This window comes from Hyla sarda, chromosome 5, assembly GCF_029499605.1.
Source record: "Hyla sarda isolate aHylSar1 chromosome 5, aHylSar1.hap1, whole genome shotgun sequence".
In the NCBI taxonomy this organism is placed as follows: Eukaryota; Metazoa; Chordata; class Amphibia; order Anura; family Hylidae; genus Hyla; species Hyla sarda.
The window spans coordinates 336,356,682-336,371,934 of NC_079193.1; the positions used below are offsets into that span (position 1 = coordinate 336,356,682).

General features: G+C 45.0%; 1 protein-coding gene across 4 annotated transcripts in view; it reads right to left on the bottom strand.

Annotated features, from left to right (window-relative positions):
- The window catches only part of RAD54B (RAD54 homolog B), a 78,662-nt gene that overhangs the window by 41,605 nt on the left and 21,804 nt on the right, over positions 1 to 15,253 (bottom strand). Inside the window, exons 2-3 of one of the 4 annotated variants that reach the window (XM_056522506.1) lie at positions 9,389 to 9,755; positions 1,327 to 4,096 (exon numbers count right to left, since the gene is read on the bottom strand). The exons of the other annotated variants lie outside the window; for them this stretch is intronic. Of the exons in view, the coding sequence (XP_056378481.1) occupies positions 3,574 to 4,096; positions 9,389 to 9,735 (870 nt within the window). The 5' untranslated portion in view covers positions 9,736 to 9,755 and the 3' untranslated portion in view covers positions 1,327 to 3,573. Of the gene's footprint in view, positions 1 to 1,326; positions 4,097 to 9,388; positions 9,756 to 15,253 lie in introns of those variants that run through there. 4 annotated transcript variants of the gene reach the window in all.

Here is a 15,253-nt window from a genome sequence, read left to right on the forward strand (position 1 = left end):
TTTTAGAAACAAAAACCATGAACGCAGCATGCAGCGGAGTTCCCCTTTAAAGAGGTACTCCGGAGCTAAGACATCTTATCCCTTATCCAAAGGATAGGGGGATAAGATGCCTGATCGTGGGGGTCCCGCCGCTGGGGACCCCTGTGATCTTGAACGCATTACCCCGTTGTCACGCTCCCTCCCATAGGGTTGCATTGAAGGGGCGGAGCGTGACGTCACACGGGGGCGGAGCCGTGACATCACAATGCTCCGTCCCCGTGATCGCCAGTAATCAGACCCGGAGCGAACATGCTCCGGGGACTGATTATAACGGGGTGATGAGTGCAAGATAACGGGGGCCCCCTGCGGCGGTACTCCCACGATCAGGCATCTTATCCCCTATCCTTTGGATAGGGGATAAGATGTCTTAGCGCCGGAATACCCCTTTAAAGCCTAAAGCTTCTCTACTTCTCTCAGGAACAGTGCTGTTCTAATACCATTCGTAGATCCAAATCCTCCTCCTCACCAATAGCATAAGTATTACATTCTGGTGGCAGTGGCAGGTCAACATTCACACGGACCAGAACATTCAGATTTATACAGGTTATCAGAATCTCAGCAGTGCAGCCTCAGACTTGGGGTCTACAAGGTGAAATTTCCACTTGCAGAATTCCGCTTCAAATTAAAACACAGACTTCTATGGGATTCCGCACTCCCATTCACACTTCTGGATTTCCGCTTTAATTTGCGGCGGAAATTCCTCTGTGTGAATAGACCCTTAAGGTGTGCAAAAAAAATCTCAGAATAAAAAATAAATTTAAAAAAAAGTAAAAATTTGCCCATTTTAAAACACATAGGTACTTAAAGGAAATCTGTCATCAGAATCACCCGCACTAAACCTGTTACACAGGCTTGTAGTGCGGGTGATCCTGATTAAAACGCTTCTTACCTGGTTAAAAATGGTTCAGCGGTTCCTCAGATATCTATATTTTTAGTTTTCTGTTATTCCCTGGCTTGGGACTCAGTATCATCTGGGACTCGGCCACACGTCATTCTAGCTGGGCGGAGCTGCCGCCCGGCTCATGAATATTCATGAACTTAGACCGAGAAAGAAGAATTAGACCAGGAGGATAAGTTCATGAATATTCATGAGCCGGGCGGCAGCTCCGCCCAGCTAGAATGACGTGTGGCCGAGTCCCAGATGATACTGAGTCCCACTGAGTCCCAAGCCAGGGAATAACAGAAAACTAAAAATATAGATATCTGAGGAACCGCTGAACCATTTTTAACCAGGTAAGAAGCGTTTTAATCAGGATCACCCGCACTACAAGCCTGTGTAACAGGTTTAGTGCGGGTGATTCTGATAACAGATTTCCTTTAAAATAGGGGATCCTGGATCAGGGTCCTCATCTCTAGGCCAGAGTGGACACAGAGTGTCTTTGGAGGATCTGTCACGTCTTGCATTATATAGGCAACCCCACTGATTTAAACAGGTACTGTGTAATGCTGTATTCGCCCACTTTAGGTAAACGCACACTAGACTGATTTGCTGCAGATTTTCCATGCAGAAATTCACAGGACAAATCCACAGCAGATTATAGCAGCAGCAAAGTGAATAAGACCTCAAATTTTTGGAACTGTTAAAAAGGAGTACTCCGGTAGAAAACTATATATTTTTTTTTTAATCAACTGGAGCCAGAAAATTAAACAGATTTGTAAATTACTAATATAAAAAAAATCTTAATCCTTCCAGTAGTTATTAGCTGCTGAATACTACAGGGGAAATTATTTTCTTTTTGGAACACAGAGCTCTCTCCTGACATCATGACCACAGTGCTCTCTGCTGACATCATGGCCACAGTGCTCTCTGCTGACATCATGGCCACAGTGCTCTCTGCTGACATCATGGCCACAGTGCTCTCTGCTGACATCTCCTTAGGACGGTTCCTAAAATGGACAGAGATGTCAGCAGAGAGCTCTGTGTTCCAAAAAGAAAAGAATTTCCTCTGTAGTATTAAGCACCTAATAAGTACTGGAAGGATTAAAAATGTTTAATAGAAGTAATTTACAAATCTGTTTAACTTTTTGGCACCAGTTGAACATCGGCACCAAGAAGACGACCAGTGAACCGGAGCGGCAGCAGGTAAGTCCTGTTTGTTGTTTTATATAATGGCAGCCTAGGGATGTTAGCACTAAAATGTGCTGCACTGGATTCTCCTTTAACTTTTCAATTGAAATCAATGGTGAAGGTAAAATCTGCACAAAACCTGTGCAGATTTAATGCAAAATGTTCTGCTGCAAATCAGTCTTGTGTGTGTTTACTCTTACTGCGAGGTGATCACTGTGGGTCACTAGGTCATCAGCTCATTGTCAAGGGACTTTTCTAACAAAAATGGGTTGTGCAAAGTGGAAAACCCCTGTAAACATTTTACGACCTTTGCAGACTTTTACGGGGCAGGTTTATTTTTTTATTTTTTTATTTTTTTTTTTTAAAAAGGTCTGTGAAATATGTATTCACTTTAACCAGCACACATTTTCTATTGTATCTGATCAGTAGGAGCCCAACTACTGGTGGTTGCACATTAACTCATTGGAATGGAGCTGGGGCCGCGCGTCACAGATACGCCGGCACACGGCCCCGCCTCCAAAACTCACTACACACATAGGGCTGCCGCCGGAAAGCCCTGTGTGTATAGTGAGCAAGGGATACGCAGCGTATTTCCCGCTGCTGCCAAACATTTTGCGCAGCGTCAAATACGCTGCGTATACGCCCTGTGGGAACGCACCCTTAAAGTGTACCCGTCAGATCCTACAAAAAAAAACATTTTATTTAACATATCACTCGGTACCTATTCCTGACCATGTACATCTAGTTTTTATGTGTCTAGCACCTTTATTTTTTTGACACCTAATTTAGCTCACTAGTCTGAATTCCTCTCAAAGGGAGGGGGCGTGGCCTCACTGTGCAGGTCTCCGCCCCCTCCCTCAGTATGCTGTCTGCTCACATCTCCCCTAGCATTAGCAAAACTACAACTCCCAGCATGTCCTCACTAACAGTAGCGGGACACAAGCTGACAGTGGGAGGATTTTTCCTCCAGCTCTGATCCCTGCACTCACAGCTGTCAATCAAGGAGGTGTGTCCATGACATAGGTGATGATGCATGGATACAGCAGGACTAGTATGTGTCCAAGCAGGCGGGGGGGGGGGGGGGGGGTCAGTTGTATGAAATACTTTACAACATATCAAAAAAGTTTTTTTTAAATCTGACAGTGCACATTTAAAGTTTATGGGACATCTGAAGATCGCAGCTTTTGCTACGTCTGATAACGCCATAGAGTTGGAATGGAGTGGCAGTGTATATGGTCGGCCACTGCTCCTTTAAAAAGGGGGCACATGGGACCTGTGTGGCTATTGGACCCCCATTGATCAGATACTTCTCACCTATCTGCAGGAGAGTTGATAAGTTTTGATTACAGTAAAGCCCCTTGACTCATCAAACCTCCAACATGTCCCTGGCTTAAGGAGACTTCTAGTTCTATACCAGAAAGAACATTACAATCCCAATTTATAATCAATAACCAGACACACAGAATCTACAAATTGCTATACTCCGGCAGGTCCCGCCTTAATCGTAACGCCTTTAACTTCTCAACTTTAATTTTAGCCTTGAGCAATTCCTCTTCTAGATGCTGCCTCCTCTTCAAGCATTCCCTCTTCTCCTTGATGTAGAGTCCATATTGCTTCTGGTTGTGTAAAATTAACTGATGCTCTTTCTTTACCAGCTGCAACGTCTCTGGATTGCAGGCGCAGGTCGTCCGCAACCGCGGGCAGCTCTGGCTGAAGCATTCCTCTATCCTGGGAAGTGGCGGAGACATGGATAAGTTCATGTCCACCGAGGAGAGCGAAGGAGACAGCGACCGCTCCAAGGTGTTCTCAAAATCCAGATCCTCTGGGTCTTCAGAAATCACCTCCGGCCGCGGAGGTACGAGTAAAGATGGCGGCGGCTTCACGTCTTCTTCGTCTTGTTCCAGCTCCACGGTGACGGTCGAGATGTGAGGTGGTAAGGGCGGTGGTAGGAGATTGATGATAGATTCTGGTTTCGTATTTTTCACCTCACTGGAATGTAAGCAAAAAAATGAAAATTGCAGTTATTTTGGACATCTCTATCGGTTATCGGTATAATGGCGGCAGCAGATGATGACTGTACCTAGATTGGGTTCTCCGCAGCCGGTCCACTGGTGGTTAACCTGGCTTCAGTAGGCCACATGGGCAGTATTAATAATCAGTTAGTAACCTTGCCGATCCTTTGCTGGTATCTAAATCTACACAGTATCAATCAAATAAAAGGGGCCAGGGGCCACCTTCAAAATGCGTCAGCGGGGGCGATCGGCTGATTTTGCCTGGGGAAGCCGCAGTGGGAATGCAGTTTTGTATGGCAGCCATTTATGTAATATAAGGACTGGCTCCGATAGTAGAATGGGACACCCCTACATTGCAGCTCTCCGATTGGGCTCATAAATGGGGTGTGGGGTAATTCATGCTCTATGACAGAGTATCCCAACCAGTGTGCCTCCAGCTGTTGCAAAACTACAACTCCCAGCAGTTATTCCCAAGGAACAATGACATAGCAGCAGCTTAAATATTTACTTGATAGTGTTTTCCATCCAGGGTGCCTCAAGCTGCTGCAAACCTACATCTCCCAGCATGCCCGGACAGCCTTTGGCTGTAGGGCATGCTGGGAGTTGTAGTTCTGCAACAGCCGGAGGCACTCTGATAGGAAACACTGCTCTATGAAGTCTATACAGCTCAACAGGACTTCTAAACAGGGGTTAAACTTATCAAAAAAAAACTTTGTATAAAGGGGGTTTTCTAGAGAAAGTTTTTTTTGTTTTTTTTTAGGTCATCTGCTTCCCTGTGCATTTAAAATGAAAAAAGGCTGCATACTCATCCCCCACGCTGCTGCTGTCACCATCAGTTCTTTTGGTCCTCTCTCCTTCCAATAAGGTTTCATGCCCGCTCAGCATTAAATGGAATCGGAAGATGAGAGAAGGGGACCGCAGTGGGGACAAGAAGATTTAGCAGCAGCAGAGGAGGTGAGTATGTAGTCCCCGCGCCTACGTAACAGAGCCCAGGAAGAGAACACTGAGGTCATGGACTGACTGCAGCACCACATGCATGATGCACAGGACAGAAAGACAGAGAGAGACAGAGATATTTGCTATATACGGTATATATATATATATAAAAAAAATAAAACATTCCGCAGCACTTCCAGTGTTAGATGCAAAAAGTGATGGATTTATTAGCCTGACGGCATAGCAACGTTTCGGCTGCCCACTTGCAGCATATTTTTTATATACATATTTTTTATATTTTTTTTTTTAAGTATAGATGTAAAAAAAGGGGGGGGGGTGCTATACATGTAGGCCCCCTACCCATAAAGGCCTGTGTTGACTCAGGCTGGTGGAGACCTTTGGTCTATTTATTTTTGGCGAATACGTGAAGATATGTGTGTGTAGACATAAGCGACGTGTATAAACTCTGACCGCCTTTAACTTTTTTTTATTTTATTTTATTTTGTTACTAGGATTGTATTACCTCGGGTCAGAATTTTAGCCACTAACCAGAATAACCAGAATAATTATGCTAAATTGCGTCAGCATAATGCAGTCTTTCGCAACCAGGATGCCTCTAGCCAAAGGTTGTCCTTGCTGGGCATGCTGGGAGCTGTAGTTTTGCAAAAGCTGGTGGCACCCTGGTTGGAAAAAAAACTGGCATAGTGATTAAAGGGGCTTTTTTTTATTTATAAATAGATTGTCACATTTTTTTGTGTTTGTCAAACCTAAGCAAACTGGCTTTGGAGCAAGACGGTTACGTTATTATCCTACAGGACAAGGTTTATACACATTACATACATGTGAGAAAATAATTCCCCACGTGCCAGGCATCCGGGATGTAGTATATAATGTATTTCTGAGATAAAATAGAACCTAAAATCCACGGAAGGGATTAAGTGCTCGTAAGCCTAGAGCAAGGCCGGCTTGAGAAACCCCTTGTCCTCCCCCCATCCCCCTAGCAGCGCCCACCATCCCTGGGATTGGCGCACTCCGCCAGCTTTATATCCTAGGACTGGAATTTCAGGTTTGGACTGGCTTGTGGGATCTGCCGGCTCCATTCTGCTGACTGCAGCTTTACAGTCGCTATCTCCTCTATTAACCCCTTCTATTCTTCTGTTCAGTCTTATTTACATGTGAATTGTTTCAGCCTTGGGCTTTGTATAGAGGACATGGAGCCGCTCCCGTCCTCGTCTGCCCATACTAATGACCCCTCTTCTATGTTTGTCTATTCTGGGATGTAATAGTTATTACCTGTCGCTGGGAGAAACCAATATGACTGCTGCTGCAGGACCCACCAGACCGGTGTGATCACCCAGCTTTTCCAGGTGCCTGAACAGTGAAAGCAGATTACACATTTGGGAACCCAGAAAGCAGCCCTTGAACACCAGCCATATCAGTGCTAAATGCAGTAATCATTCACTTGTATATCTAGAGCAGTGTTTCCCAACCAGGGTGCCTCCAGCTGTTGCAAAACCACAACTCCCAGCATGCCCGGACAGCCAATGGCTGCAGCATGCCTGGAGAGCCAAAGGCTGTCTTGGGCACGCTGGGAGTTGTAGTTTTGCAACAGCTTGAGCAGTGTTTCCCAACCAGGGTGCCTCCAGTTGTTGCAAAACTACAACTCCCAGCATGCCGAGTTATAGTTTTGCAACAGCTGGAAGCACACTGGTTGGGAAACATGGTTCGAGCTGTTGCAAAACTAAAACACCCAGCAGCCTTTGGCTGTCCAGGCATGCTGGGTGTTTTAGTTTTGCAACAGCTGGAGGCACACTGGTAGGGAAAAACTGATCTTCAGTGTTCGTTTCATACTATGTCTCACAGGTACAGTCTGGAGGACTCCCTGTTGGATTTTACTAAGTGACATCTGTCCTACATAGAGGAAGACCTTGAAGGGGGGGGAGAAAAAAAAAAATCATACGGCATGTGCGATATAACGGTTTATACGGTTTTGTAGTTTTCCAGCGGGCTGGGCAACACTGGTATAAGGTATAACTGTCGGGCATGCTGAATGTTGTAGTTTTGCAACAGCTGGAGGAGGACTGTCTTATAAGAGCTCACCTAGATCACATGCATTCCAATGCTGTCAGGGCATGATAGGAGTTGTAGTTTTGCTACAGACTGCAGAACCCTGGGATAAGGTATAATTTGATTTTGGGTTAGGTGATAATGTGCAAAGTGCGTCCCTGGCTGTTGCAAAACTACAACTCCCAGCATGCTCGGACAGCCGAAGGCTGTCCGAGCATGCTGGGAGTTGTAGTTTTGCAACAGCTGGAGGCGCCCTGTCTGGAAAACACTGTCTTAGGCTGGGTTCACACCATGTTTTTGCAATACAGTTCCCGTATACATTTTCAATTTGAAAATCGTACGGAACCATATTGGAAACCGTATGCATTGACTCTCCATTGAAAACCGTATGCCAAAAGATGCATCAGGTTGTGTCCGTTTTGCATCCTTAACGGTTTTGTCAGTTTTCTCCCCGTACCCAAAACATTAGCCCACCATGATTTTTGGTCCGGGTGAAAAACCGTATTGAAACGTATACCTTTTAATTTTTTTTCATTTTTTTTTAAACATGGGAGTCAATGGGAACCGTACAGAACTGTATGTGCGTACGGGTTCCATCCGGTTTTTCACCATACGGTTTTTGACTTTGCACAGTTTTTTTTTTCTTGGAATTTCAATCAAACAAGTGAAATTTTATTAATCACGGAATGAAAAGTTAAAAACGTATACGTTTTTTTTTCTTAAAAGCAGATGCAACCGGACATCATTTATCAAACCGTATACGGATTAAAATTTGTACACACGTTTTGACACAGTTTAGTCCGGTCTTGAGGAATCCGTTTTTTTTTTATCAAAAACCTGATACGGGAACTGTATTGCAAAAACGTGGTGTGAACCCGGCCTTAGGGTACGCTCACACGGGTGGATTTTTTTGTGGGTTTCCCACTGTGTATTTAAAAGTGGGCGGGCTCTTCTCGGCTGTCCGCAGCAGATTTTCCGCGGTGGAATTTACACTGCGGAAAATCCGCTGCAGTCCCTACTGACTTCAACAGGGTTTGTGGAGGATTTTCCACAGCGTAAATTCCGCCGCGGAAAATCTGCTGCGGAACGCCGAGAAGAGCCCGCCCGCTTTCAAATACGCAGCGGAAAACCTGCTAAAAAATCTGCGCGTGTGAACGTACCCTTAGGGTACGTTCACACGGGCGGATTACTTGCCGAATTTCCGCTGCGTATTTTGCTACCATCGGCTTCAATGGGTCTGAAGGAAAAAAATCAGCAAATCTGCCTCTATTGCGGATTTTCTGCTGACCCATTGAAGTCAATGGTAGCAAAAAAACAAGCGTATTTTGCTCCATATTATAGGGTGCGTTCACACGCAATTTGTTTTCGCGGGTTTTCCGCTGCGTATTTGAAAGAGTGCGGGCTCTTCTCAGATTTTCTGCAACGGAATTTACGCTGCGGAAAATCCGCCACAGTCCCTACTGACTTCAATGGGGCTTGCGGCGGATTTTCCGCAACGTAAATTCCGCTGCAGAAAATCTGCTGTGGACAGCCGAGAAGAGCCCGCCCACTTTCAAATACGCAGTGGAAAACCCGCACGTGTGAATGTACCCTTAGTGTGCGTTCACACGTGCGTATTTTCTGCTGCAGATCTGCTTTAGCAGATTTATCTACCCATTAAAGTCAATGAGCAGCAAATCTGGAGCAAAAATCTGCACGTGTGAACGCACCCCGAGTGCGGATTTTCAGCAGCTTATTTTCTACAGCTTTTTTTTTTCTGCTACTGCTTATTTTTTGTCTGGTTAGTCAATGATAAAACTAAGCGGCAGATCAGCTGCGGAAAATCCGCACAAAAAAAATCAGTTCGTGTCAAGGACGACTCCTTTATATAAAAGCAGTGGTCTTCAAACTGTGGCCCTCCAGCTGTTGCAAAACTACAATTCCCAGCATGCCCGGACAGCCAACGGCTGTCCGGGCATGCTGGGAGTTGTAGTTTTGCAACAGCTGGAGGGCCACAGTTTGAAGACCGCTGGGGGAGATTTATCAAAACCTGTGCAAAAGAAAAGTTGCCCAGTTGCCCATAGCAACCAATCAGCTCGCTTCTTTCATTTTCAACACAGCCTCTGCAAAATGAAAGAAGCGATCTGATTGGTTGCTATGGGCAACTCTTCCTTTGCACAGGTCTTGATAAATCTCCCCCTCTATAGTGTCTAGCAGAAGCCTGCAGAGCGCTCCCAGGACCGGCAGGGGGCAGCACCGCTCACGTGTATCAGCTGCAGTCACTTACTTGGCCGCTCCGTTGACGACGTTGCCGAACTGCGGGATGATGTCGAGCAGCTTCTTGGTGGCCTCGGTCAGGGTGCCGTCCCCGGGGGCGCTCTTGCACTGTAGCAGCTCCTGCTTGCTGTGCTCCTTCAGCCTCTTGTAGAGGGTGCGCAGGCCCTGCGGGGTGCGGGGCGGCCTCCCGGGGCCCATGGCATTGTACTTCTCGGCTATGATCTCCCAGCAGTTGTTCTTCTCTATGATGACGGAGTGCTTGTTGGTGTGCTCCTCCAGCACCCCTATGTACGGCCGCACCAGCTCCAGCAGGTCCAGCTTTTCAAACACAGTGAAGTTACACGATCGCGCCTTCATGTCTCTAGGCCGCCCTCACACTCACATAGAGAAAACAACAAAAAAAAAAAATGGATCGGGCTTAACTAGGTTAGTCTCGCTTAGGCCTACGCCTACAGGGGAGGGTTTATTAAAATTCCTCCGGCTTAATCTGACACGAGTCCAGGAAGTCAGCTCTAAGACAGGCCTGACCTACATAGGAGACTGGAGAGGGGGGGGGGGGCACAAGGGCTGGGGTGTTGTAGTGAGAGCCCAGCCTTATACAGGGGTCACACACACACACACACTATACTGAGAGAAGAGCTTTATTAGAAAGAAAGCGGCGGGCGATGATAAAGAGACCGACCGTCGCCGTATATCACTAACCCCCCTAGCGGTACCCCCACCACCACCACTCTTAGGCTTTGACTTCATTTGCATAATGCTGGTCCTGCTGTCAATCAAAGGGGGCTCGGCCGTTTAGGTCCCGCCCAAGGCTCAGAACTGGGCTGTAAAGCTCGGCCTCGGCCGCGGGGGATTATGGGATGGGAAAGGAGGAGGAAGAGGAGATGTGTCCGCCATTATTCGGCCCCCCCCCCCCCACAGAAGGGCTGCGAATTTAACCCCTAGTGTGATAAAAAGAGCCGCGAATGTCAAAAAGGCAACGACGTTCTAAAAAGGGCAACGGCTCTTGTTGCCCGTAGCAACCACTATAGAAATGACCGCTGGGCGGTTGTGGTTGCTATAGGCAACAATAACAGTTTGCTTTTTATTTTATTCTAGTTTCTCTTTCTTTTCTCCCCCTTCTCGATAGTGTGAGCCAGGAATGGCTGATAACAGAGGACAATGGGGGAGATTCATCAAAACCAGTGTAGAGGGAGAGTGGTGCAGTTGCCCATAGCAACCAATCAGTAGCCTCTTCAAAAATGAAAGAAGCGATCTGATTGGTTGCTATGGGTAACTCAGCAACGTTTCCTCTGGACAATGGGGGGAGATTTATTAAAACATGTAGTTGCCCATAGAGATAGATAATATGGTTTTATTAATAAAAGTTTTATTTCCATCTAGTTCAGTGGTCTCCAAAACCTATAGACCCTCGGCCGTTGCAAAAACTACAACTCCCAGCATGCCCGGACAGCCAACGGCTGTCCGGGCATGCTGGGAGTTGTAGTTTTGCAACGGCTGTAGGTCCACAGGTTGGAGATCATAGGATTTATATACTTAAAAATCATATATATCTAGAAGTATCCGTTGACTTTTATTGACAAATCGTATGTAACATACGCACCCGTTTTGGTCAGTTTATTTTTTTTCTCCAATTTGTTTTGTCCCGATCCAATTTTTTTACATTTTTTAATACTGTCTATGGCTGCATTCACACCACGTTTTTGCAATATACAATTCCCGTATACGTTTTCTATGTGAAAACCGTGTGCATTGACTCTCCATTGAAAACCGTATGGCAAACGATGCATCAGGTTGTGTCCGTTTTGCATCCTGTACGGTTTTGTCAGGTTTTTTTTCCCCCGTACCCAAAACCGTAGTCTACCACGATTTTTGGTCAGGGTGAAAAACTGTATTAGGGTGCGTTCCCACCTGGCATATACGCAGCGTATTTCATGCTGCGCAAAATTTACGGGAGCAGCGGGAAATACGCTGCGTATTCCTTGCTCACTATACACTAGGGGTGTGAATCGCCAAGAATTTGGCGATTCGATTCGAATCGCGATACCAGTGTGGCGATTCGATATATCGCGATATATCGCGATACCGTCTAGGTGACAATACATCGCGATATATCGCCCACCTGGGAGCATTCATAGATCCCAATAGACGCCGCTGTCAGCTTTGACAGCGGCGATCTAGTACTCCGGTGCTCACTTTTCTCATGTTATCCCGTCCGGGCTGCAAAATAAAATAAAACGCACTTTATCTTACCTGCCAACGAGCCCGCGGAGCTCCGGTACAGTCCGGTACAGGTGTTCGGTCCCCGGGCTGTATTCTTCTTACTTCCTGTTAGTCCGGCACGTCACATGGAGCTTCAGCCTATCACCAGCCGCAGCGATGTCCCGCCTCCGCTGGTGATAGGCTGAAGCTCCATGTGACGTGCCGGACTAACAGGAAGTAAGAAGAATACAGCCCGGGGACCGAACACCTGTACCGGACTGTACCGGAGCTCCGCGGGCTCGTTGGCAGGTAAGATAAAGTGCGTTTTATTAAAAATTCCACATCCCTAAAAGAATCGATTCAAAAATATTTTGAATCGATTCTGTATCGGCAAATGAAAAATCGCGATTATCGCGAGAATCGATTTTTTCTTACATCCCTACTATACACACAAGGCTTTCCGGCGGCAGCCCTGTGTGTGTAGTGAGTTTTGGAGGCGGGGCTGTGTGCCGGCGTGACTGTGATGCGCGGCTCCGCCTCCAAAACTCACTGCACACATAGGGCTGCCGCGGGGAAGCCCTGTGTGTATAGTGGGCAAGGAATACGCAGCGTATTTCCTGCTGCTGACGTAAATTTTGCGCAGTGTGAAATACGCTGCGTATACGCCGTGTGGGAGCACACCCTTAAACCATATAGTTTTTTTTTTTTTTTTTTTTTTTTCTAACATGGGCGTCAATGGGTTTTCACCATACGGTTTTTTACTTTGCACAGTTTTTTTTTTTCTTGGCATTTCAATCAAACAAGTGAAACTTTATTCATAATGGAGTGAAAAGTTAAAACGTACACTTTTTTTCTTTACAAAAAACGGATGTAACCGGACATCATTTTTTTTAAAACCGTATAACATTTTTAACTGTATACTGAATAAAATTTGTACACACTTTTTGACACAGTTTAGTCCGGTTTTGAGGAATCCGTTTTTCATCAAAAACCTGATACGGGAACTGTATAGCAAAAACGTGGTGTGCATGCAGCCTAGGTAAGTCATATTACTGTACATTTCTATCTGGTTATATTGTACACAATTTTTATTATTATAATTTTTTTTTTTTTTTTTACATGCGCAGTAGCTTTGAAATAGTCTAGAAAGATTGAGAAACATAAAAATAGTTTTTTTTTGTTTTTTTTATAAAACGGACAAAAATTTACAAACTTTAATAGATATCCGATTTTGGGGTTTCCCCCCCCCCCCTCTTTTTGTTATTTTTATTTTTTTTAAGCATACAATGTCAAGCAATTAATTATCCATTCCACGGAAAAAAAAATTGTGATGTTCCTTAAAAAGGGGGTGTCTCATCACAGTAAGAGAGGACAGGACACATTCACCGCCGCCAGCTCATACACTGGAATGTACTCCGGTGGAAATTTTTTTTTTTTTTTTTTTTAAATCAACTGGTGCCAGAAAGTTAAACAGATTTGTAAATTACTTCTATTAAAAAAAATCTTTATCCTTTCAGTACTTTCGAGCAGCTGTTTGCTACAGAGGAAATTCTTAGCTTTTTTTAATTATTATTATTTTTTTTTTTGTCATGTCCACAGTGCTCTCTGCTGACACCTCTGCCCATGTCAGGAACTGTCCAGAGCAGCATATGTTTGCTATGAGAATTTTCTCCTGCTCTGGACAGTTCCTGATACGGGCATCAGTTGTCAGCAGAGAGCACTGTGGACAAGACAAAAAAAATAAAAAATTCAAAAAGCAAAAAATTTCCTCTGTAGCATAAAGCTGCTAAAAAGTACTGGAAGGATAAAGATTTTTTAATAGAAGTAATTTACAAATCTGTTTAACTTTCTGGCAGCAGTTGATTTAAAAAATATAATTTTCCACCGGAGTACCCCTTTAAAGGGTACCTATCAAAAAAACTTTTGATATATTATAGATTAATGTATGCAGAATAACTTTACAATTGCATGTTATTAAAAAATATGCTTCTTTCTATTTAATTTTCCACTTTGAAGAAATGACCACTAGGGGTCTCCCTACCAGTCCTGGCAGCAAGCATTTCAGACTCATGCTGGAGTCCTAAACACTACGAGCTGCCAGTCTGCTTTGTTCACAAAGGAGAACACTCAGAGCTGCCAGCCTGCTTTGTTCACAGCCTGTTTGGCTGTGAACAAAGCAGGCTGGCAGCTCTGAGTGTTTAGGACTCCAGCATGAGTCAGAAATGCTTGCTGACAGGACTGATCGGGAAAAATACAATAGAAAGAAGCATATTTTTCATTAACATGCTATTGGAAAGTTATTCAACATTCATTAATCTAAAATATATCAAAAGTTTATTTGATGAGAGGTACCCTTTAAGTCGCTGTGTAGCTCTAACCTAACACTCATTTAGTCTGGAGTGACAAAAGGTGGCCATGTTATGCTCCAGGATTGTGGCGCATGGCATTAGCTGTGATGCTGGACAATCCTGGAGCATAGCATTGTATAGGCTACAGTCCATTTAATTTTGCTGTATACAAATATGTGGTCAACTACGCTATTGTGTACAGCACATAACGTATACATTGCGATCTATTTTCTATATGTAAGTCAATACCATAGGAAAATAATTATGCTGCTATACAACAAAAAAAAATTATTTAAAATGTACAAATTATTCCTATAAAATATTCATAGAACCCATTCTCACACAGGGAGAGGATAAAATAAATGGCTAGATACTGGCCCTCATCTACTATAGCAAACCCGACATGTTTTGTCAGGTTGTGCGCCGGATTCTGGCGCATTTGCGTGAAAAATCCTGTCTGCGCCAGAATTGAAAAAACAAACGACTGACTCTGCATTTTACTAAGAAAACCTGAAAAGGGGCGTGGCAGTCAGGAAGGGGTCACCGAAAAGGGGGCGTGTGCCCGACATGTTCACAAAAAAAAACCAACATATTTACTAAGGTTTCCATGTAAAATGTGGTGGATTTGAGCTGATGTGTAAAAATCTGCGCTTTCCCACCTGTACCCCCTGCCTCCTTCACCTCCCTTCCCCGACATGGACATGTCTTTCGTGTGAATTGAGGAAGTGCCCAGTTGTACGAAACTGCGCCGTCCCACCTGTACCCCCTGCCTCCTTCACCTCCCTTCCCCAACATGGACTGTCACGATCCACTCCATGGAATAAAGTCCACGCGTCTTACAGCAGTGGTGAGTTGCAGAGTCTTTTCTTCAGCTTGGTTTTACTTTTCGTATCTACACTATACTCTGGGCACCGCCTAGCTGTCCAGCGGGGATCCGGAACACCCTGCCTCTTTCCTTAGCAAGCTGCTGCACTTCTCAGGGGATCAGTAGTGCCGGATTAATATAATTCTTCTATATTGTCTTGTTCTTGGAATATTAGCCCCAAAGGAGAGGCACGTTTGATTTTTAAGTCTCACTTGCGGACAAGTAATATTCCTTTTCACTACCAGGACTGGAATAAGAACTTTTTTTCATAGTCCCGGATGCCACAATATATTTGAATATAAGGTCTGTTTTACATCGCAGCTTGTGAACTATGCTCGCAGTGTCATGTAAGGGGCCCGGTCTTCTCTCCGCTGCCTGGGCCTGTTCCATGACGCTGCACTCGGCCTATCACCGGCTGAGGCGGAACATCGCTGTGGCTAGAGATACACTGATCGCAGTG